The sequence below is a fragment of the Panthera uncia genome (genome assembly GCF_023721935.1).
Source record: "Panthera uncia isolate 11264 chromosome C1 unlocalized genomic scaffold, Puncia_PCG_1.0 HiC_scaffold_4, whole genome shotgun sequence".
In the NCBI taxonomy this organism is placed as follows: domain Eukaryota; kingdom Metazoa; phylum Chordata; class Mammalia; order Carnivora; family Felidae; genus Panthera; species Panthera uncia.
In genome coordinates, this window is record NW_026057585.1 from 40483075 (window position 1) to 40507255 (window position 24181).

Consider the following 24181-nt stretch of genomic DNA (forward strand, 5'->3'; position numbering starts at 1 on the left):
GGTCTCTGCTTACCTTGACAGATGGTAAGTTCTTGAAGTCGTATCTATCATTCCTACCCAATGCTAGTCCATGACCTTCAGAGACTTCAAAGTAAAGGTCCATGATTCACTTCCATTGGAACAACCATCTGGAGAATGGGTCAAAATGCAGATTCCTGGACTCCACCCCAAACATAAGAAATTAGCATATTTTTAAGGATTTCTAACAGCTCTGATAGGGCCTTCAAACTGCATCAAGGAGATAATGAATCCAAAAGGCATAACTACCTAAGAGTTATAAGCTGATATTTCTTCTACTTACACTATTGTTTGGAAACTACTGCCATAAAATTGGTTGAATAAGGAAATGTCACCCTGGGTAAACCTCCATCTAATAAACAGAAAAAGATTATGACTATTTTATCTTAGAGTACCCCGGCAGTGCATATCTCTTGTATTTTTACTGAATCAAACCACATAATTTTGGGATTTTCATTGAGGAAAAAATACACTGAGAAAAAAAATACCAATGATGTATTAAAAACATAAAGACCTAAACAATTACACGTGTTATCCCCTGAATCATTTAAACAAAAAGCCTAACATTTAAAACCCCAAATTTTTATGATAAAAACATTTTTTCATGAAAAGTTTATTTTAAGGAGTCATATTTTAAATATAAGAAAGATTATAAATTATAGCTTTACAATAATTTACTTTGATCAGTGCATGAACATTTATACATCTATGAGTAGAAACACAGTAAATACATTTTTAAACAATATCAAAATACGTTACGATTTCACATAACAGATTCCCAAAATTCAATCTCAAAAAAACATTTTAAAGAATATGTTATGATTTTTATTAAAGAGAAAAGCTTTCCTTTTTCCAAAACTGTAGAATATTTTACCTGTATATAGTCAATACTACTTACTGCACAGCACAAACAGTTCAAAATATAAGATGTATACTTAAAACAATCTACCAGAAAATCTTTTAAATTTCTTTTTGTTACTGCTTTAAAAAATATCTATGGCTATACTGAAGTTTTACAGAGGCTTAATGTCTGAAATTCAAGATGTCATATTCAACTTTCAATCCTCCTGGCAGATAATAACCTAGAGTCATTTCTTAGAACTAGTTTTCAGGTAATAGGTAGGGACAGGCTGTGCCATTTGTACACTTCACAATCTTAGAAACATTTTATAACCATGATATGTGTTAGGACTTGTAATTACTCTGATGTCCCTTTCCATCAGTGTCAAGAAGATAATAAATGTGCATTTTACCCAGAGCACTAATTCTTGGCACTATAAGCTGAACAACATCTCCTATCTCTTTATTCACTTCTAGCTTGGGTAAAACCCCCACTGTCCTTCTAACCTATTACTTCCACCAGAATAATAGCAATGCTATTAGTACCCATATATTTTTAGAGGTATCAGAGGGTGAGAGGGTCATTATATGATCCAACTTTCATATGGCGGATAACTATGCTCTGTTTAGAAGAACCATTATTTTGAAAACTATTTGCAGATGAAATTTATTTTGCTACTCTGCCAGATAGGCAATGGTAACTGAAGAATGCCAGGAAGGCTCTCTCTCAACTTGATGAAGGTCTAGCAATAACATGGACCTAAAGAAAATGTGCTGTACTTAGAAAATGTCTATTTGTTAAAGTTATAGGAGGAAATATAGCAAATTAATCATTTGGCAAAATTATCTCTATTTAATCATCTGTTCACATTACAATATTGGATACGGCAGCCCCAAACAGAGGTTAACTGATTACTGCTTTTATAACTGAATTCTTAAAGAGTTTCACATAATTACATTTATGAAATGTCACAGAAACCCAAAATGTACCTATTTGTAATCATCAGAATTTATACACTTGATCAGAACCAAGCTATGTTTGAGGGTCCATCTAGCCCAATGTTCAGTCATCGCATGTATTCTCTGCCACAAAGAAAACATGTGCTCTTAGTAGCCACTGAAAGATGCTGTTTTGCATGGAAGAAAATCAAGAATTAAATACCCTTCTCCACCGGGCAGGGAACCCTTACAGAACAAAAGATGATGACAGAGGTTTCTGGAAATGTTCAGAGGGACCAATGGAATAGCATGCTTAGTGAGGGGGCTGGGGAAAGATTGGTCTCACTGTAGCAGGAGGGTAGCCCAAACTGCAGACCGTGACATCTAAAAAGAGACCCTGTTCTTTTTGTTCAGAGAGTTACCGAAAGTCACCAAGTTCACAGATATATCTTCATGTAAGGGAACATAATGACAAAGAAACTGACCCTGTTATCAGCTTAGCAATAGAGGTGAGAGAGAAAGACATTTCAAGGAAAAACTTACTAGTATTAAAGTACCTGTGCACAGCTGAAGCCCTAAATAATAACTGCCATTTAACGCCAACAGACAAGTGGAGTTACAGCTGTACCTGGACCCTGGTATCTTACATATCAAAATTCTAGAAAAATCATGGTGAGTATAACCCACTTTGTGAATATGAGATTCCATAAATCACAGGGAATCAATCTTCCTGCATCCCCAAAAAAAGGAGAAACGGACATCGATCATAATAATGACTTATCATTTCAGATCTAACATCTAGTGACAAGAATTTTTTTGTTTAAAATGTTTCTGTGGGCTTCAATGTTTTCATCTCTAAAAATATCAAACTCTTGGGGTGCCTGGGTGGCTCAGTTTGTTAAGCACCCAACTCTTGATTTCAGCTCGGGTCATGATCTCACAATCTTGAAATGGAGCCCCATGTTGGGCTCTCACTGGGCATGGAGCCTGCTAAAGATTCTCTCTCCCCCTACTCCTCCCCTGTGCACACGCATATACACATGCTCTCAAAAAAAAAAAAAAGAAAAAAGAAAAATATCAACTCTTTCTTTGTGTGTCCTTCTAAGACAGATGGTGTTAATAATTAATAGATACTTGGGGAGCTCCAAAAGAAATCCAATGAACAAGTAACAGCAAATTACATCCTGAGGTGGGTCCTATTTTCAAATGATGGGCAAGTACAATAAGACAAACCACATTCTATAACCTACTTTTGTTACACATTAATGAGTAAAACCGGGCTTCTGTACAGGTCTCAGATTAATGAGACAAAGAATATCAGCTTCATAGCATTAGATTTATGTGAAAGAGGAGTGGATGTCTGTCCAGGTAAAGTTGTACCAGAAATCAATAGTTATCTTAGCATTAACTCAGCACGAAAAGGGAACTACTTCTGATTTCCTGGAACACAGCCCTCATGGGTTATTATTTCTGATTACCATGGCAGCACACAGCATCTTCCATACAACACTTTAGAAGAATGCTTGGTCACACCATGCTCTGCCTTATTAAATGATCTATGTTGAAACCATTCATTTCCATTTCTCCTACATCTATAACATGTCAAATAAGAGTGATAAGACAGTCATTTGCCCTCAATTTTCTCAATAATGTAAGGTTTTAGAGAAAGTATGTTAGAACTCTAAAATAATAGGCTAATATATTTTCTCAATTCCTCTGGTCCTCCTTTATTTCCACCGGGGGAAATCGATTTCTGATGCTATCTCCTCTAAAGTTTAGGGGGCTTAAAAGCATTGCTCTTTCACCCAAAAAAATGTTCTCAAACATAGTTATTTTCTGAGTAAATATCTTTCAAGAGAAAAGTTCCACAAGGACTATAAAAAACCTTCCCTGGAGTGCTTATAAAAGGTAACATAAACGTGGGTATGAGTGGAAAAAGAAATAATGGTTAAAGAATTGCTTTAAAAAAAAAAATCAAATATAAGTGGTTTCTACTCTATCTGCCTTTTCCACCTTTCTTCCACACAAGCAAACACATACCACAACAGATTTCACAAGTTTTTTAAAAAAAGTAATTACAAAGAAGCAAAAAGCAAGTCAATCAATCCTTGTTTTATGAAGAGAGAAAGTAGGCTATAGACGTCAAGAGACTATAGAAACCTTCCTCCTCTTACTCAGTGGATTAAAGAAACAATGCTTCTAGACCTATAGGTGGCATAATTCACACTTCGCTTCCTGAACATATCCTGCTCAGGCTGGTATAACAAAATGAAGATGCTACAAGACAAATCAAACTCTAATCCTAGTTTCACTGCATTAAGATATTGAAAATGAGCTACAGACCTATTGCAATCAATGACTTCTATGTGGAAAAGAAAACATGGGTTAATGTGGAGCAAAATCATCTCTCTAGAAATACTCCCTAAAACTTACTTTAAAAAGACTCTTGAATGAATATTTAAATTGATATTTTAGGTAATTTATCTTAAGAATAGCACATATGAAACTGCATTAGAAGATACCCAGAAACCAAAATTATATTTCAAAGAAGGTATTTCATACACATAAGACCAAACCAGAGTCCGTAACAGTGTCTAAAAACAGATCTTATGGGATTTCAAAAAAGGAAGAATGGTTCATTTCTCCAGAGATGGATCATCCACATCATAATCATTCTCGTTTCACATCACCGATGGCTCCCCAAACATCAAAGAGAAATTCATCTGGGAACGCAAAGTCTCCAAGAGTTTCGTCAAGTGCCACAGCAAATTCATCTGGATTACCTTTGTCCTTTCCAGCTTCAAACATTGTGGTAGCTATCAAAAACAATTTTTAAAAATTAATGACACATGCAACAGCATCACAGATTGGAGAAAAATGGCACCAGGAAAATTACTTTCTAAATGTAACATGCATAGATATATTTCTAGTACAAGTTATAACATTAACATTCTATCATATCAAGGTAGCAAATATATTTTTAAACAATCTGTCCCCTGCAGCCAGATTTGCAGCTGTCCTGTCCTCTCCTCCACCTTGGAGCCCATCAGTCAGGAACCACTGCTAATCCTATGGGCGTGACAAGAGCTCCTGAAAGAAAACCCTGTGGCTAACCCTGCTGGGAAACTCCAAGTACATCATCCCTCCCCCACCTCTTCACAGCCACTAGTTCTACCAGTACCCCACTCTTAACTAGAATGGAATCTAGTCCTCCCGGCCCCTCAAAAGAAAAAAGACAAAGGATAACAATTTGCAATGGGAAAATCAAGCTACGGAGAAGAGGAGAAAGGTATCTATCTACTTGTGGAATCAAGGTAACTTTTTCTGAGCCCCTTTCTTGTTTAAGATAGAAAGAGGAAGTGGTGCCCTTATTCTGTTTTTCCAGTAAATTACCTGGGCCCCATATCTTATGTCTGGGAACCAACATCTCCAGGAGTACACATTCCCATGGAACCTGCCCAAACTAGCTGGGAACCCATGAGGCTCAGGTGTTTTTGTTGTTGTTGTTTTTTCCCCTCAGCCCCCTGTAAACACTAGTAACCAGAAAGAGACAATGTAGATGTGATATGGGACTTGGGTGAAGAACCTACAGGGAAAAAAGAAACACCAAAACTCAGCATCTGCTTTCCTCCCAGGTTAAGGTTGAACAAATCAACAGTTGTAGGATTTCTCTGAATGAGCCAAGAGGTCTGGTCTTTCAGCTAAAATCTACTAGGGCTCTTAAGAGCATTTAAGAACTGTGTCTTGCCTTAAACAGTTCTGTACTGACACAGACTGAAGGGAAGGAGAAGATCTGGCTCAAAGAAGGGCACCACAATCAGAGCAGAAGTGGGATGTGGCTGGAGTGACTCCATGCAGGGATGAAAGAAGCTTCCACATGGCCAAACAACCTGGTGGCAGATGGAGATCCAGGTGTGGTAAGGAAGGCACGGAGGTTGGGCAGGAGGGAAGAGAAGTTGGGCAGGAGGGAAGCTACAATGATGATTGGTCACACACTTGGAGAATAATCACCTACGTATATATATTAAGAATACTGGGGGGCACCTGGGTGGCGCAGTCGGTTAAGCGTCCGACTTCAGCCAGGTCACGATCTCACGGTCCGTGAGTTCGAGCCCCGCGTCGGGCTCTGGGCTGATGGCTCGGAGCCTGGAGCCTGTTTCCGATTCTGTGTCTCCCTCTCTCTCTGTCCCTCCCCCGTTCATGCTCTGTCTCTCTCTGTCCCAAAAATAAAATAAACGTTGAAAAAAAAAATTTTTTTAAAAAAAAAGAATACTGGGAGCCAGATTTGTCACTGCCAGAAAAAGTTAAACAGAGAAAGGGGAAAACTAGAATGAATCCTGTGGAACAGAACTCAAGAGACCAATGGAGACATATTTCAATAGAGAGATTTAGACACCCAGATAGCAAGAAGCACACAAAGCACCCAGAACTTGGCTCTTAAACACTTTCTCCACTAAAAAGAATCAGAGTTCACAGGAGAAATGGCTGATTCCAGGATTGGAGCAGGCAAAGTAAAATATGAACCAAGAGTAGCTAATCTTATGCCAGAAGGTAAGAAACCATCAACAACTGGTGAGAACATGAAAAAGACACAGAAGTCAAAGTGATAGAGACCCCATCGACCAGACCAGGGATAATTTAAGCAACAAATTAAGTGGCAATGTTAATAGATTATAATCCCATTGAACAAAACATGAAACCATAAATCCACAGTGAAATGACTGATAAATAGATTGAAGGAATGTAGGAACATGAGGAAGAGGATATTTACATAGTTTCAAAATCTCTTTCCACCAAATACTTATTAAGAAGAGAATAACTTTATGGTGGAGACCATTATCAAACACCACCGTAAATCATCAATATGAATATCAGAAATAGAACAAACCAAGTCTTATGCCTCCCGATAAGATGTAATGAAAAGAATCTAATAATCCAGTGAATAAATGGGCAAAAGACACGAATAGACACTTCTCCAAAGAAGACATCCAGATGGGCAACCGACACATGAAAAAATGCTCAACATCACTTATCAGGGAAATACAAATCAAAACCACAATGAGAGATCATCTCACACCTGTCAGAATGACTAACACTAACAACTCAGGCAACAACAGATGTTGGCGAGGATGCAGAGAAAGACGACCTCTTTTGCGCTGCTGGTGGGAATGCAAGCTGGTGCAGCCACTCTGGAAAACAGTATGGAGGTTCCTTAAAAAATTAAAAACAGAACTACCCTACGACCCAGCAATTGCACTACTAGGTATTTATCCACGGGATACAGGTATGCTGTTTCAAAGGGACACATGCACCCCATCTTTATAGCAGCACTATCAACAATAGCCAAATGTCCATCGATGGGAGAATGGATAAAGAAAATGTGGTGTGTGTGTATACACACACACACACACACACACACACACACACACACACACAACGGGGTATTACTCGGCAATCAAAAAGAATGAAATCTTGCCATTTGCAACTATGTGTATGGAACTGGAGGGTATTATGCTAAGTGAAATTAGAGAAAGACAAATATCATGACTTCATTCATATGAGGACTTTAAAAGACAAAACAGATGAACATAAGGGAAGGGAAACAAAAATAATATAAAAACAGGGAGGGGGACAAAACAGAAGAGACTCTTAAATATGGAGAAGCAAACAGAGGGTTACTGGAGGGGTTGTGGGAGGGGGGATGGGCTAAATGGGTAAGGGGCACTAAGGAATCTACTCCTGAAATCATTGTTGAACTATATGCTAATTTGGATGTAAATTAAAAAAATAAAACTTACAAAACAAAAAAAAGAATACAGCACATATTTGATATTTCTGCCAGAGGTATAACCTGAATGCAATTCAGAAAAAAAAAAATCAGGCAAACCAGAATTGAGAAGCATTCTATAAAATAACTGGTTTGTACCCTCCAAAGCATCAAGATCATGAAAATCAAGAGTGGGAAACGATTCCAAATTGATATAAAAGTAACACATGATTTTCGACATGTCCTTCTATAACAGATATTATTTAGTAAAACATAAGATCTGAGTTTAGATGGTAATGATGTATCAATGTTAATTTCATGATTCATGGTTATATTGTGACTAGATAGGAGAATATCTTTGTTTAGAGGAAATATGCACTAGAGTATCCGGGGGCAATGAATATCATTAATTTATTCCCAAATGGTTCAAGAGTAAAAAGTCTTTGTATTGTATTTATAACCTTCCTCTAAGTTTAAGATTGCTTCAAAAATATTTTTATAAAGCAGTAATGAATTGACTTTCTCATCATTGTCCCCCCACCCCCCTTACCTTGCCTCAGCCCTGACCTCTGCAGAAGCTACTGCATTTACCATCAATCCAGAAACAAACACTTCAAAGAAGAGCATCCGTCAGCTGGACCTGCTACTCCAGCCAAAGCATTTTGCCAAGTTTATTAAAACTTTTATATATAGATCTTAAACGATATGCAACACTAGCCAGGATATAGTGAAGCAAAGATTCAGATACACTGGCTTAACGTCGTAAGTTTGGCTTTTGAAAAACAATTTGGCAGCAGATATGATCAAAATCCTTAAAAATGTTCACATTCTTTAATCTACTAACATTGTCCACTTCTGGGAGCCTACACTTTTTTTTCTTCCAGTTTTATTGAGATATAATTGATATACATCACTAAGTTTAAGGTGTACAGTATAGTGATTTGACTTACATATATTGTAAAATGATTACAGTAAATTTACTTAATACCCATCACACCTCATATAGATATAAAGAAAAAAAGGAAAAATTTTTTTCCTGTGAGAACACTTAGGATTTACTCGCATAACAGCTTTCCTATATGTCATGCTTCAATGTTAACTATATTGTCATCATGTTGTACATATATCCCTAGTACTTATTCATAACTGGAATTCTGTACCTTATGACAACTTTTGTTCAATTTCCTCTCCTCTCTCACCTGCCTCCAGTAACCACAAATCTAGTCTCTTTTTCTAGGAGTAGGAGAGAGGAGGTTTCTTTGGGAGGAAGGGGTCTTTTCTGTGTGGTTGTTGGCTTTTTTTTAGATTCCACATATAAGTGAGACCATACAGTATCTATTTGTCTTTCTCTGTATGACTACTCCACTTAGCATAATGCCTTGAGATCTGTCAATGTTGTACAAATGGCAGGATTTTCTCCTCTTTTAACAGCTGAATATATTCCATGGTGCATATATGCCACAACTTCTTTATCCATTCATCTTGATAGGCACTTTGTTTCCACGTCTTGGCTATTGTGAATAATGCTGCAATGAACATGGGAGTGCAAGTATTTCTTCAACATAGTGTTTTTATTTCTTTTGGATATACAGGAATCTAACTTCTTTAAAAATCTTAGAAACAGAGAGATGCCTGGGTGGCTCAGTCGGTTGAGTGGCTGGCTTTGGCCCAGGTCATGATCTCGCAGTTCATGAGTTCAAACCCTGCGTCGGGCTCTGTCCTGACAGCTCAGAGCCTGGAGCCTGCTTCGGATTTGTGTCTCCCTCTCTCTCTGCCCCTCCCCAACTCATGCATGCGCACGCACGCACTCTCTCTCAAAAATAAATAAAAACATCTAAAAATCTAAAAATGTTTTTTAATCTTAAAAACAGAATTTAGCATACAAATGGACCTAACAGTATCAAACACAAAAACAAAACCTAAGATGCAGAATCATTAAGTTCTCTCTGGCACAATGAATTCTAGTAGATGAAATACTTGATGAAATATTTTGAAATCATTTTTAAACAGTATTTATTATTAGAATAACTCTAATAAGCTGGGGATAGTTTTTCATCTTAACATTTACTGAGAAAGCAACATAAATTTTATATTACAATCACAACTACGTTTTTACAAAATCTCTATATAGGATGGATAAATGGAGAAGTAGGTGATGAAGAGATTATAGTAAATTAACAGAATCTTTTAACTCCGCTATATGTCTGAAAATCATAACAAAACATTAGAAAGAGGATTTCTACACAGACAAGGGAAAAACACTTAAAATACAGTAGACACAGTCAAACTGGAGAGAAAGATTGTTTTTTTAAGTTAAGAAAAGTGGAGAGCTGCCCTGAGCATGCATTTTCACACAGAGAAGCCAAGGGCTCAGGAAATAGTACTTTATTGATATTCCCCCATAAACCTGGAGGGTTCTCCCTGTGTCTCTCTTCTCCTTAGGTTGTCTTGCCTTGGCGATTTTAGCCACAACCATGACCTTGCAGAAAAATCCTAAACCTTTACTTCCATCCCTGACTTCTCTCATGAGTTCCAAATACCTGTTACTGAGTAAGTGGTAGACAAGTCTTCCTAGGTGTTCTGTGAGTAAATCAACCAGCATGTCCAGAAACCAAACCTCCTCCTCTCTTCTGAAGAAATTGCTACTCTTTCTACTGTCTCCACTGTCATTCGTGGTGCACACATTCTCCCCGTTACAGCTCTCCTCTTGTGCCTGTGGACCACACACGCCTCCCCTCAGTTGCACCTCTGCACTCTCTCTGATCTGCTCCTTTACAATTCACTCCCATGGCCACCATGTTGTTTCCTTAACCTCCAAGTCTGGGCAGCACCATCCCCAGAGATACAATAGATTTATCTTCCTAAAGCACAGTGCGGATCCTATTAGACAATGAGACAAAAGGACCAGAAAGCTCCTTTCCATCTCAAAGACTGTCTGCATCATTCCCATATATAAAAATACTCCTTGGGTCACCAATGCTTACTTACAAACACCAAACTCTAGTCTGGCATTCTCATCCAAAGCACCCTTGGCTCCCACTTGGCTGTACTTCTCTACACTAACGCTACGCCCTCATGAATCTGACCACTCAAACCACCACCATCCCTCCTTCCTGCCTTTACCCAGGATAACCTACTCCTAATCACCAGCTCCACTGTCAGAATCCTTTCTCTCCTTGGAGGCTCCTTCCTCCAGGAAGTCCCATGTCCACAACTGAAAGTGATATCTGCATTCCCCAAAGCCTTCTGCCAGTGCCCCTCATATTTGAATGTGCAAGCAAATTGCCTGGGACCTTGGCAAAATGCAGGTTCTGGTCCAGAAGCTCTGCTGCAAGGCCTGAGAGTCTACATTTCCAACTGACAGGTAATACCAGTCCCCAGACCACACGTTGAGTGATAAGGTCTTACAGTGCATATTTAACATTGCTCAGTATTGTCATCATTTCCACCTCTGTATCTTCTCTCCTATTAAGACAATAAACTCCCAACAGATCTTGAATAGCTCCTGAGTCTTTCATGCCCACAGGAATTAGTTCAGTGTCTTAGGCATAGTACATGCTGGTAGGTGCACAGGTACAGGCGGAGGCTTTGTAATTACACTTAAGAAATTTTTTAAGGTTTATTTATTTGATAGAGAGGGACAGAGAGCAGAAGAGGAACAGAGTGAGGGAGAGAAAGAATCCCAAGCAGGCTCTCCACTGTCAGCATGGAGCCTGACACTAGGCTAGAACCCATGAACCGTGAGATCATGACCTGAGTCAAAACCAAGAGTCAGACACTTAACCAACTGAGCCACCCAGGTGCCCCTACACTTAAATAATTTTTCTCTGGCATAGGTAACATGCATTGGAGAAAGCAAAGCCCAGAACTCTGGTCCTGTAGCCAGGCTGTGAAAGAGTAAACAAAACCTGAAGTGTTGTAAAAGTAGGACTCGAGTTTAGAATTTTGCGTAGTCTACCATTTTAAATATTTCTCGGACTCCACACATAGCATCTATTGAGACAGCTACCTGAAGATTTTACTAACATTTGGGTCAAATACAACCTGACTGAGGAAGAAAGAAGATGCACACAGAAGATACAAGAAAAATGGAAACCAATTTAACAGTAAATTTCATATATTAAAAAATAAAAAAAATAAAAAAAAAAAAAGAAGAAGATACAAGAAAATCTACACACCATTCAGAAGCAGAAACTAACAGTGCAGATAAATGATGCTCTTAAACCGGAGACACAATGACAAGGATCAGATGTTCCCTGACAATGAGTCAACCAAGCTGTCACACACATACACATACCCACTTGACTATAAGAGACAACTTGGCACATGGCTGTTTGACACCTCAGGAAGCTCAGCAGCATTGTCTAGGCCACTGAGCCCAGGAATGATATATTCTCAACCTTGCCCACTCTGACTTGCAACCTCTGATTTAAGCTCCTTAGTTACAAAATGAGAAAAATGATGGTCTAAGATGCCCATACCACAACTTCACGATCCCAGCTGTATAATCTCACTCATGCAACTCGTGATGGCACTGCAGAAAAATAAAACTTCCGCCCTAACTACAGTCCCAGAGTTGGTCAGACCTCCAGTTATGCAGTCCTACCTCGATCATCACTACTACTATTACTAGTAATAATTACCAGTGATTATTGCTAAAAATGGTAATAGCTCTACCTATGATTTATTGTGTAACAGGAACTTTATACATATTATTTAATGATCCCACAGTTCGTGAGTTCAAGCCCCACGTTGGGCTCTGTGCTGACAGCTCAGAGCCTAGAGCCTACTTCTGTGTCTCCGTCTCCCTCTGCCCCTCCACCACCCCAGCTCACGCACGCATGTGCTCTCTCAAAAATAAACATTAAAAAAAATAAAAAATAAATTTAAAAAAACAATACATTAAAAAAAATAAATAAATAAAATAAACATTAAAAAGATTTTTTTTAATTTATACATATTATTTAATGCAATGTGTTAGCAACCCGATAAGGTTTTTATTTTACCCTTTTTATAAAGATGTGAACATTAGGCTCAAAGTTTAATAAATTTTCCCAGGAGCTAAAGCATCAAACTAATGAAGTTAGGACTCATACTTTCTGTGAATTCACTATTTTTGTGCCTCTCAAAGGACAGTCAACAAGCATTTACCAAATATTTACTCTAGGAGAGCTACTGTAGTAGGAACGGAGATTAAAAACAAAGTATCTGCCTTCAAAGAACTCCTGGTATGGTAGAAATAACAAAAATATCAATTAAGCAGTTTCACTGTTGTGTTAGAAACACTATACGTAATACAGTGTTTCATAAGTCTTTATAAAAACACAGTAATTTGCTGTATGAATTCTCAAAGAAATTAAGAATGGAGCATGCACTAAAACATGTATGAAGTCTGGCTAATGAATAAAGTATAAACATAAATTTTCAACATCCTTGCACGAAAAGTAAACTAGTATAATTTTATCCTTTTTGATTAAAGACTATCTTTAAAAGAAACGCAAAATGAAACTCAAGCAAAATAAAGCACTTTTCATAAAGTTATATCACATTAACATGACAGCTACTAAAATATTTTTTGTCTGTAACCATATCTGCAATAATACTTAACACCCGAATACTATCTGGGGGGAAAAAAAATTGTACTGAAAGAGTCGAATTGTTAGACTACATATAGCAGCTAAGTGCTGCCCTCTAGTGGCCATTTTGAAAATATCTTTATATCCTTCCCACAACTGAATTTAACATCATTTATTAGCAACAAACTTATTTTGGTACTATAGGTCAATCTACATTTTCCACTAAGTTTTTAAATACTTAAAGCTTTTAAACATAATATATTATTTCAGATGAAAAATCCTGGTATCAAAATCCCAGAACTGAATCTCAGCTCAACTTGTTAGCTGACTTTGGGTAAGTCACCAAACTTCTCTACATCTGTTTTCAAATCTATAAAATGACACATAGCAGTATTAAATAAAGATGTCATAACCACTGTTAGCCATTAAACCTGTAGTTGTATTTCCTTCAATTGAGGGCCTTTAGCACTTATTTTCCTTAAGGCTTTTCATAAATAATCCATTTCAAGCAACTCAAGACAGGAGTTAAACATCAAAAACACAACTAATGTTGAATATGGTTTCTTGTTAATGAAAATCTATTTCATTGGCTTTATCGGAGAAGGATGGCTTTCTATAGTGTTGTTTTGAATTCACTGAATAAAATCATCTTAAGAATATAATTACCTCTATTAAAACACCATTATTGTATATTTTTAAAAGAACTAAGAAATATTTTATGAGAAAAAATTACTTAGAATCTATCATTCAAATTTCCTTTCCACACATTCCTGGATCCCTTAATAAATTAGAAATCCTAAAATTCTGACATTGCTAGGGTGATCTCCAAACTCCTAAATCAGTATCAGAACATATTATAGTTGTATATATAATTTACACAGTTGCCTTAACTTATATGAAACTTATAGGATACAACTTTTCATTAAGTTAGGTCAACCACATATAAGGCGTCACAGGACTCAAAATCTTCCAGACTCCATTCTCCCCTAAGGAGAACATTCCAAGGCAACACATATGGGCATTGGGTCAGTTGAAAAGTCATAACTCACAGATTAACTTTATAACCAAACAAAGCACTGTCTCCTTCGGGGTTACTTCCTAAACTCATTTCAATTATTTTCCATTTTCAAGTGGTAAATACATCCCAAAGATTTTGAGGATAGTGTTTTGGTTTTAGTCATTTTACTGCCATATTACTTTTTTTCACTTTTTAATGTAAATTTATACTAACAACTCTAGAGTAACATGATGTCACTGCAATTTTAAGACTTAACGTTTCTGAATGCTAAGAACACTGAGACTAGTAAGCAAATATATTCATTTGTTGAATCAGTGTCACAATTGTGATTTGTACTTCATGCTAATCATATCTGAATAATGACAGAAATTCCTAATTTAACAATGGTTTACATTCTTCAAATAATTACTTTCCTTAAACTTTACCTCCCTAGATGACTGATCACATTGCTAATCATGTATAATGATAATGACTTTCCATGTCATTGGAGGAATTTGTTACAGATGACTAACTTTACAATGGGATTACAAGTTAATTTACAAGGAATTTGTGAGCAATGTTTAGTGCACTGAATTTTTCAGAGTAAAAGAAACTGATTCTTAAAGAACTGCTTCTTAATTCATTCATAATTACTCCACTGTCCAATTGTTCTTCCATGTATACTTGTATATATTTAATAACAAAAGAGCAAAACTTATTTATTCCCAATTTATACTTAAGTAATATAAGGCCTGTACCCAAAAAATTTTTTAATTTTTGAGAGAGAGAGAGAGACAGAGACAGACAGCACGCACACACACATGAGTAGGGGAGGGACAAAGAGAGGGCAAGAGAATCCATCCCAAGCAGGCTCTAGCTGTCAACACAGAGCCTAAGATGGGGCTCAATCTCATGAACCACACGGGATCATGACCTGAGCTGAAACCAAGAGTAGGACGATTAACCAACTGAGCCACCCAGGCACCCCTGGCCTATTCCCAAAATTAAGTTCTAAAGACAGTTTTAAATTCTCCCCTGTGAAAAGTGTGGTTCTTCTAAATTTGAGTTCATCAAGATCTAGCATTGATATGCTAGTTTCTGAATAGTATAATATTCAGTTATATGGTTTGAAAACTTCTCAGCTTCTCTTCTCAATAGAGATAGAGATTATTTTTCCAACAATAAGAGCACTGCCATTTCTAAATCCCCTTTGTCTTCATTTGCATAATTTCCATAGACCCACCTCACACAAATCTGTTTTTCCAAATGCAAAAAGGTTGAGAAAAATTTTAAGACCCTGGCTTTCTATAGGATAATTTCACCTTTAACTTCTTGTCTGTGTGGAGCAAGTATCTATTTCATGCAAATTTTATATTCTGAACCAAGGAACTAAAAGAGAATATCAATTTTTCTTAAGTTACAGGCAGCATCTGTATGTCCAACACAGAAATTTTATTTTAGGTCAGACAGGTAGGAAAAAATAAGAATAGACTCTATAGGAAAAAAGGAAGGTGAGTTAAAGTAGAAAAGAAAGAATGAGTTTCAAATACTCTACCTGAGCTAGAGTAAAACACTTTACTTGGCAGCAGGTAAACATAACAGTCCAAGTCTTTGGCTTAAAAATTTTTATTAAGTAGCTGATCCAAACAACACGTGCATGCACACACACTCACACACCGATGCATATAGACACAAACCACATCACCACAAGTGTGCATTACTCTTTCGTCATCCAGCATCCATCTGCCCTTCTCAAAGGCACATTTTCCTGGCTTCTACATGGGAAAGGCCAGGACTTTGACCAGCTCAACCCTAGTATTCCAGTCACTCTCAGCTCCAGAGCTGGAGCATTTGACCCAGATCTAACCATCCTGCACCCAAAAACTGCTGCCTCAGTGAGCCAATCAAGCCAATCAGAGTCAATCCTCAGCATTTTGTTCGAATGACTTGGAAAAGGTCTTCCCTCTTTCCCATCATGCTTGACACTAAGTTGTAGAGGATGAAGCCATGGCCATCATTTTGACTCCATGAGGGAGGGCCTGAAGTTGCCAGAGGACACTAGGTAGGGGGGCCTAAAATGCAGCCCAAATGAAAAGAAGAGAAACCACATCCTGGTGATAGCCTAAGAACTCCAGGTCTAGCCATTTTTGAAGCCAGGATCTATCTCTAGACTTTTCAGTTATAAGAACCAAACATGTCCCCCTTTTTATTCCTTAAGTCAGCTGGAATTCAGCTTGTTGTTGCTTTGTTATTTGCAATGGATAGTCTTACTTGATAAATCAAAACCCTGATATCTTAATGACGACACAAGAAATACACAGAAATTGAACTGCTCAACTGCCCTTATCAGTCATACACCAGGCATGTCCTTCCTCTTCAGATTTCTGATCCATTGTTCACAGGGTCTCAGGAATTGTATTAAGTGTGCACAACTTCGATATCCCAATATACAATTTAATTGACATAGATCTATAGCAAAAACATTTCATGTGTCCTATAACGAAACCTGTTCACATATATATTTTAAATCCATAAAGCAAGCCTATGAAGGAAGGCTGTTATTACAGTTTATAGTTTGTAGATTAAAAACTTAAGTTTAGAAAAGTCGACTTGAGTCTTAATGCCTCACAGCTAGTAAATGGTAAGGGTCCGGTCTTTTCATTATTCTTTTATTACACTTTCATTATGTTTTTCTTATTCCACAAATAATTTTTATCACGAAGTATAAATGCAGGACATAAATAAGCACTAAATTCCATCAAATTAAGAACTGTAAGACTTTTCAAAATAGTATAATCTTACCTAACTCAGGATCTCGAATTCCCATGTACAATTCAAGAAGATCATCAATCTTCTCAACTGCTTTTGTTTTGGCTTCAGAGGGCTTTATCAAAGACAAGAGAAAGAAGATACTATTTTATATAAAATCTCTTGAATGTTAAGGGAAGGTAAAATCTGATTTGGAGCCAGTTCATGGTTGTGTCCATCAGCTCATTTGAGTGGAAATCTATCCCCAATGTGCTCTGTAATGCAATACAAATCAATACAGTAAATACTTATTTTTAGTGTCAGCATTAAGTGCCATGGATTCAAAGGAGAAACAGAACACAGTCTCCAAGTAGCTAACAATCCAGAAAGGGAGACAACTGTGAAAATAAATATGTAACAATAAGGAAAAATTTTAAAGGATATAAGAGGCATCACAGACAAGGTAAACTTAAATCTCTTAGAAGTCACAGAGGACTTGAAAAAAGGGTACTTAAAAACTGTTTTCAGGGGTTCCTGGGCGGCTCAGTCAGTTAAGCATCTGACTTTGGCTCAGGTCATGATCTCGCTGTTCGTGAGTTCAAGCCCCACGCCAGGCTCTGTGCTGACAGCTCAGACCCTGGCACCTGCTTCTGATTCTGTGTCTCCCTCCCTCCCCCCCTCCTTCCCCTCCCTGCTTGCTTGCTAAGAAAAAAACAAACTGTTTTCAAAGATAAACTGGTAGAAGATAAGCAGGAGAGGTTACTTCAAATAGAAGTATTGCAAATAGGGGCACGTGGCTGGCTCAGTTGGTAGAGTATGTGACTTGATTTTGGGCTTGTGAGTTCAAGCTCCACGTTGTATGTAGAGATTACTTAAAAATAAAATCTTAAAAAAACTATTGCAATAGATATGCAAAGTCTATGTGAACTCAGAGTCTGATAAAAAAGAGTATACCCAGACAGGACTTGGTCTTAGGGGTTCCTGTGTGCCATGAAAAGGGCTTTGGTCCTCATCATGCAGATGAAGGGTCTCCAAACCTTTTAATGGCTCATCCCCAGGGTAAAACATTTGTGAACATATAGTCTTACTATTTTTTATTTAATTTTACTGTATTGTTGAAATAACTTCCTGGGCCCAAGATGGAGCCATGCGGTCCAAAGTGTCATGTTATCTAACTTTTTTGTCCCTGTAAATACTATGCTTGACCAGAAACACAGTATAATCCAGTCAGCCCACCCCCAAATATCAAGTGAACTCTAGGACTCCTCACACCAAACAAGATTGACTATCTAGCCGCAGACAATCAGAGATTTTCTATTTCTCTCTTACTTGTTCTCTAATCTTTATCCTACAAATCTTGTCCTCTAACCCATTTTGCAATTGTCTGAAAGGGGACTGTCCACTTCATGAATAAAGTTTGTATCACCTAAATTGTCTTTAATTTTTTTTATTTGTGGCATTTTATTTTTATTTTTTTATGTAAGCTCTACACCCAATATGGGGCTCAAACTCATGACCCCGAGATCAAGAGTCACATGCTCTACTGATTGAGCCAGCCAGGCACCCCTTCTTTAATCATTTTTTCACAGTATGTATCTTTCATAAATACATGTATTACTATATTAATGTATTATATACATTATGAAATACACAGAAATGTTATAAAAGGATAAGATGCTGAAACAATAGTTAATTTTTATGTATTAATGGTACCAAAATATTTTTGGTCTTCCTAAAATTATTAAAGGTTAGAGTGAAAAACATGATTGGAAACATTATTCTTTGAAAATCTTGGTTTAACGTTGGCAAAGTTTGTTTCTACATTCAGTTTATTTCAATACTTGGTCTTAATGGCTTCATAGCTAAAAAAGAAATTACCCAAAAATGTAAAATAATCAACTACTGGTACAAATGCAGAATTCAAGATTAGATTGTAAGAAATTCATAATGCTTTTAAGACAGTTATAAATATATGTTGCTTTGTGTTCTCCAAACTTATTAAAATATGCATTTTATTACAAATACCATTTTATTTTTATTTCCTTGAGGATATTATTACAACTTTCATGTTCTTATTTATATGAACTAAGCCTTAGAAAAACAGGTACAATATACCACACTCTTGCCTTCTTTATGGTGTATTTTGGATGCGCTGTGTAAATCAACAGTCCATGCAAAGTAACTTGGGTGTTCACCTTTGTAGCCAGCCAGCCATATTAAGTTTTGTAACAAGTATCACTACTTCTCATACACAATTTTACCATTGCACCCCCTAAATAGCTCTTGATCTCATCACCTCTTCCCCACTCACATTCTGATGGTCTGGGTTTAGCCCTCAATTTTTTCATATTTGTAGAAGTTTCCTAATTTTTCTCCCTGCCTGCAATCTTCACCCTCTCAAACCCACCCTGCTCAACAACCCATCCCTTAGAACCAAGGGATTTTTCTAAAACACAAAACTATATTGCTCTCCTCAAAATATTTTTTTTTAACGTTTATTTTTGAGAGAGACAGAATGCGAGCAGCGGGGAGGCATGTAGCCGAGACAGAGGGAGACACAGAATCCGAAACAGGCTCCAGGCTCTGAGCTGTCAGCACAGAGCCCGATACAGGGCTCGAACTCATGACCCGTGAGATCATGACCTGGGCCAAAGTCAGACACTCAACCGACCGAGTCATTCAGGCTCCCCACTCTCCTCACAATTCTTAAATGGCTTCCCCAATTCCACAGAACTTTCACATCCTGACCCAGGCCTCCTCACTCCCCAACCAGATCCCTCTAGCACCCCCAAATCCCAATCCCATGGATGCTTATAACATCCCCAACCCCATCATTTTTTCAGACCTAGAATACTCTTCTCCCCATCTTTAACCAACTCAACCATTTCTTTGGGATAGAAATTCCCTCCCACCTCTCCCTATCCCTGACAGCAGCTGATCAGCTCTCCTCTGACATTAACCCTATTCCCTAGTTTTTAATGGCTTCTTTCAATACTTCTCTCCCTTTAAAAGAAAAACAAGGTTTTTATTCATCTTTGTATCACCAGCACCTGGACTATGCCTGTCTCAAGAAACACATACCAAATAATTTATGAGGTATGCAGGTGGAATATCTTCCACACTTTTCAGAATCTGTTCTAGGTTATAAGGAGGTGATTTGTTTCAGATCTATAAATTCTTTAGATCATAAGTCCTTTGCACCAAATTTAACATTAGCAACAAACTAGCCTTTTCCTTTGAATTGGGCTATTTTCAATTACTCTATTTAATGAAATAGGCTATGAAAATAGGAATGGAGTTTAAAATTTTTTTTTTAACATTTATTTTTGAGACACAGAGACAGAGTGCATGGAGAGGAGGGACAGAGACAGGGAGACACAGAATCCTAAGCAGGCTCCAGGCTCCAGCTGTCAGCACAGAGCCCAACTCAGGGCTCGAATTCACGAACTGTGAGATCATGACCTGAGCCAAAGTCAGACACTTAATTGAGCCACTTAGGCGCCCCTAGGAATGGAGTTTTAGAAGTTTATCTTCAAATGAATCTTTCCTACCTCCCCAGACAGATCTTCGGCTGCTCCTTTTCATCCCAACACCTTATAAACAGCAGGTACTCAACAAATACTAATTATGTTAACTAAGCAAAGATGACCCTCCTCCTGAAGTGACATCGAGTTTTCTGCCTGCCTCTGACCCCTTTGCAAGTGGTTTTAAGATCTGTCCTTTGTTCCTCACAGCCTGGACTAGAAAGCAGTGGGCATTCTCCTGGCTCCCCCTGCCAGCTCCCTCTCACTGTCTTCCACTCTCTTCCAGATTCCTCTTCTACTCAGGTTTGTTCATTCATGTAATAAACATTTACTGGCCTGCATCAATGTGCCCAAAGGTGTGCTGGACACGGGGGGCACTTGGGTGGCTCAGTTGGTTAAGCATCTGACTTAGGCTCAGGTCATGATCTCAACATCTAGGAGTTTGAGTCCACTTCAGGTGACCCCACCCCACTTTCTCTCTCTCCCCTTCTCTGCCTCTAACTCACTTGCACCCTCTCAAAAAAAAAAAAAAAAGTGCACAGGACACTGGAAAAGTAAAAACTCAGAACTACCAGATGTCACTGCCATGAGTTTTTCACATACCTCCTCAAATCTCATTTGTAAAATACTTTTGGCTCTCCCTGGTCTCTTCCTTGCCCCTTGCATCCACATCAATCCTTTCATTCACTATCCAAGACCAAGGTACCTGACTCAGAATCTTTCTCTGGATTCCCCCAAACTGACAACATCCTAGGGGACTCAAACATATGAAAGTACAACTTTGGCCTCATGGTTCTTTGAGTGTCTGCTCCAACAAACCACCCCCATGAATGGGCATCGTCACCCAACAAAACTCTGGGATCCCACTCTGAAAACTTGCTCACTCTGCTCTTCAAACACATGGAGAGCCCTAGGCCAATATGAACCAGCCATCTCTGGTGCCTGTGCCCTGCCTGCTGGAGCTCCCTCGCCTCAGACACATGCCTGACCTCCCCATTGTCTACAGGAGGACTTCATCACCACAGTCTTCCCTGGGAGAGCAGACCACCATGTGCCACCCTGAATCCTCACTACCCCTGTCACCCTTAACCCCTGCTATTCTCTCCTTTCACCCTTCCTCCCTCCATTGGTCTCTTCTCCTTTTAGTGTTTTTCACTTAAAAACTGACCAAGTCGGGGGCACCTGGGTGGCTAAGTTGGTTAGGCGTCTGACTTGAGCTCAGGTCATGATCTCGCAGTTTGTGAGTTCGAGCGCCACGTCGGGCTCTGTGCTGACAGCTCAGAGCCTGGAGCCTGCTTCAGATTCTGTGTCTCCCTCTCTCTGCCCCTACCCTGCTCATGCTCGGTCTTGTCTCTCAATAATAAACAAACATTAAAAAAAATTTTTTTAATAAAAAAACACTGACCAAGTCAATCAGCAAAACCCTACTCTTCTCAAGTTTAAATAACGGTTTATTAATTCAGCAAAGATTTGCGCTCCTTTGATGTGTCAGGTACTGTTCTAGGTGCTGCGGCTACAGCAATGAACAAAACATGTGAGAAAAAGAACTAAACAGATAAGAAACAAAGATATAATGTGTCCTATTGTGCTTAGTGCTTTAAAGAAAATTAAGGGCAAGGAAGATTGGGCAGGGGGAGGAGTGTCAGGAATTGCTACTTAAGCAAGATACTCAAAGAAGGCCTTTTAGATAAAGCAATATGTGGACAGAAACCTGAAGAAGTCAAGGGAGTGAGTCACGCCTGGAGGTGGACAGGCAGAGGTAACAACAGTACAGAGACATTGAGATGGGATGTATCTGGAATATTTGGGGACAGTAAGGAGACCCATGTGGCTGAAGCAGCAAGAGCCAGGAGAGGAGAGGAGTGGTGGGCAACGAGCTCAGGGAAGAAATGCAGAGTCAGATCATGTTGCTCACTCCAAGGACTTTAGCTTTTATTCTGAGTGCAATGGGAAGACACTGGAGAGTATGGAACAGAAAAGCAACCACTTGGACTTTTAATTCTGGCTGATGCGCTAAGCACAGAGGGAAAGAGGACAAGGGTAAACACAGGAAGACTGAATACAAGGCGACTGCAACATTCAAGACAAGATGTAAGTGCCTTGGGCCAGATGAGGAGGGCAGAGATGATGACAAGTTGCTGGATTATGTTCTATTGTGGAGGTAGACCCACCAGGGTTTGCTGATAAAAGGGACATTGGTCACAAAAGACAAAAGTCAGAGGTGATGAGGAAATGTTTTACCCGAGGAGACTGGAGTTCACGAATATAGTATTTCATTATCAAAATCTTAAGTATGCCTGCTACTACCAGTGGCTCTGAGACTTTCTCTTGCCTCTCAGAGAATTCTGGTTAAGTGTTTGAGCCAGTCCAGATGTCTACAGACTCTAGCAGATGTTCTCAGCAGGTAGCTGAAGATGGCCATAGATCACAATTTCTTCTCTTGGACTTACTTATGTTTCCTTCTTAAATGCTTTCAGTAATCTTTGTATTATTTAAGTAGGCATTGAATTAAAGTCCTTGCTTTAGCGTATATGGTACCCTGTTTAATTTTGTGGCTTTGCCTTTATTTCCAGCTCTAATAAACATGAATATCCACACATTTCCAAGCAAAATGAGAGTTAAATAAACATAACCTACCATTTCTTCCACGGTGGCAGGACCCTTTGATCTCAGGCGAAGTGTCTCCCTTCCAGTACTAATTTTTCCTGCTGAGGACTTTCCAGCTTTTGACCTTGGCTCTATTTCTATAAACATATAATAGATGGAGAAAGGTGTGTATATTCAGAAAGAATTTCAACAGATTTCTATAAATGTAAATGTATTTTCCATCAAAAAACTGTATACACAATTAGACGTTTGATAGAAGACATGTCTTCTTATAGAATTTCCTAAAAAAAAATAAATTCGCCTGCCATTGTTATTCTTATATTCCACATACAGTCTGGTTACAAAAATAAAAGGGAAATATTTTAAATATAGTTGGAAAGCACTAAGAGTTAAAAGGAATAAAAAATAAAACAGGTGGCTTTATTATAATAAAGGGATGTAAGTAACAGGAGAGCAGAGGCAGAAGTTCAGCTGGACTTCATTAAGGTCATGAAGGATTCACGTCTGGATAGAAGAGAGGAGTGGAGGCACTCCTACTGAAGTACCTACCCTCTGCTTGATGCTCTATATACAAAACTCATTTAATACTCATACCAACCTATGATGTAAGTTATAGCCCTCATTTTACAGAAAAGGAAATTGGACTCCATAAAGAACAGAGCTGGGATTCAAATCCAGGTCTTGTGACCCCAAGTCTGTATGCTTTCCTCAATGACACTCCAACACCGTACCTCTTGCAAACACAAGGGATATATTCAGAGATGTCATACTGAGAGAAGCGGGATTCTAAAGAGGCTAGGAATAAGTTTCAAGGAAGGAATTCTCCTCAGAAAGTAGGTAAAAGAACAGAGAACAAAAATCCAGGGAAAGCCACTGCTTTCCTTAGGCTTGTTGTGTTTTGGTTTTTTGTTGGTTTTTCCTACGCACCAGGAGTCACCCAATACTAAGCAGTAACATGAGTGAAAGGGTAGGGCGGGGACTGAGGATAACTCCAAAGCACATGCCCTATCTAGGCCAATAACTTACTCCAATAACTTACTGCCCTGGGGAAATGTGGGCCCCGCATAGTTAAATCTACTTGTTTGCAAAGAAACTGGATACTCAGTTCTCTATGAAACTCCTGATTTTTAAGTTTTTCCAATTAAGTCAAACCTTTAAAAACAAC

At 38.4% G+C, this 24181-nt stretch overlaps 1 protein-coding gene across 1 annotated transcript; it reads right to left on the minus strand.

The window, feature by feature from the left end:
• Positions 1 to 484: 484 nt before the first annotated feature.
• On the minus strand, positions 485 to 23199 carry GIPC2 (GIPC PDZ domain containing family member 2). The gene is made up of 3 exons (XM_049616937.1): positions 23047 to 23199; positions 16940 to 17021; positions 485 to 4613 (listed from the first exon to the last, which is right to left on the minus strand). Exons 1-3 carry the CDS (start codon positions 23161 to 23163, stop codon positions 4468 to 4470), a joined length of 345 nt encoding a protein of 114 aa, XP_049472894.1. The 5' UTR covers positions 23164 to 23199; the 3' UTR covers positions 485 to 4467.
• Positions 23200 to 24181: the final 982 nt, after the last annotated feature.

Bases quoted from the DNA above. Each gene is read 5' to 3' on its own strand.
- GIPC2 (XM_049616937.1), bottom strand. From the start codon at position 23,163: ATGTTTATAGAAATAGAGCCAAGGTCAAAAGCTGGAAAGTCCTCAGCA. The intron at 17,022-23,046 runs GTAGGTTATGTT...TCTTTGATAAAG, and splicing joins CTGCCACCGTGGAAGAAATG to CCCTCTGAAGCCAAAACAAA. The intron at 4,614-16,939 runs GTAAGATTATAC...TGTTTTTGATAG, and splicing joins AATTCGAGATCCTGAGTTAG to CTACCACAATGTTTGAAGCT.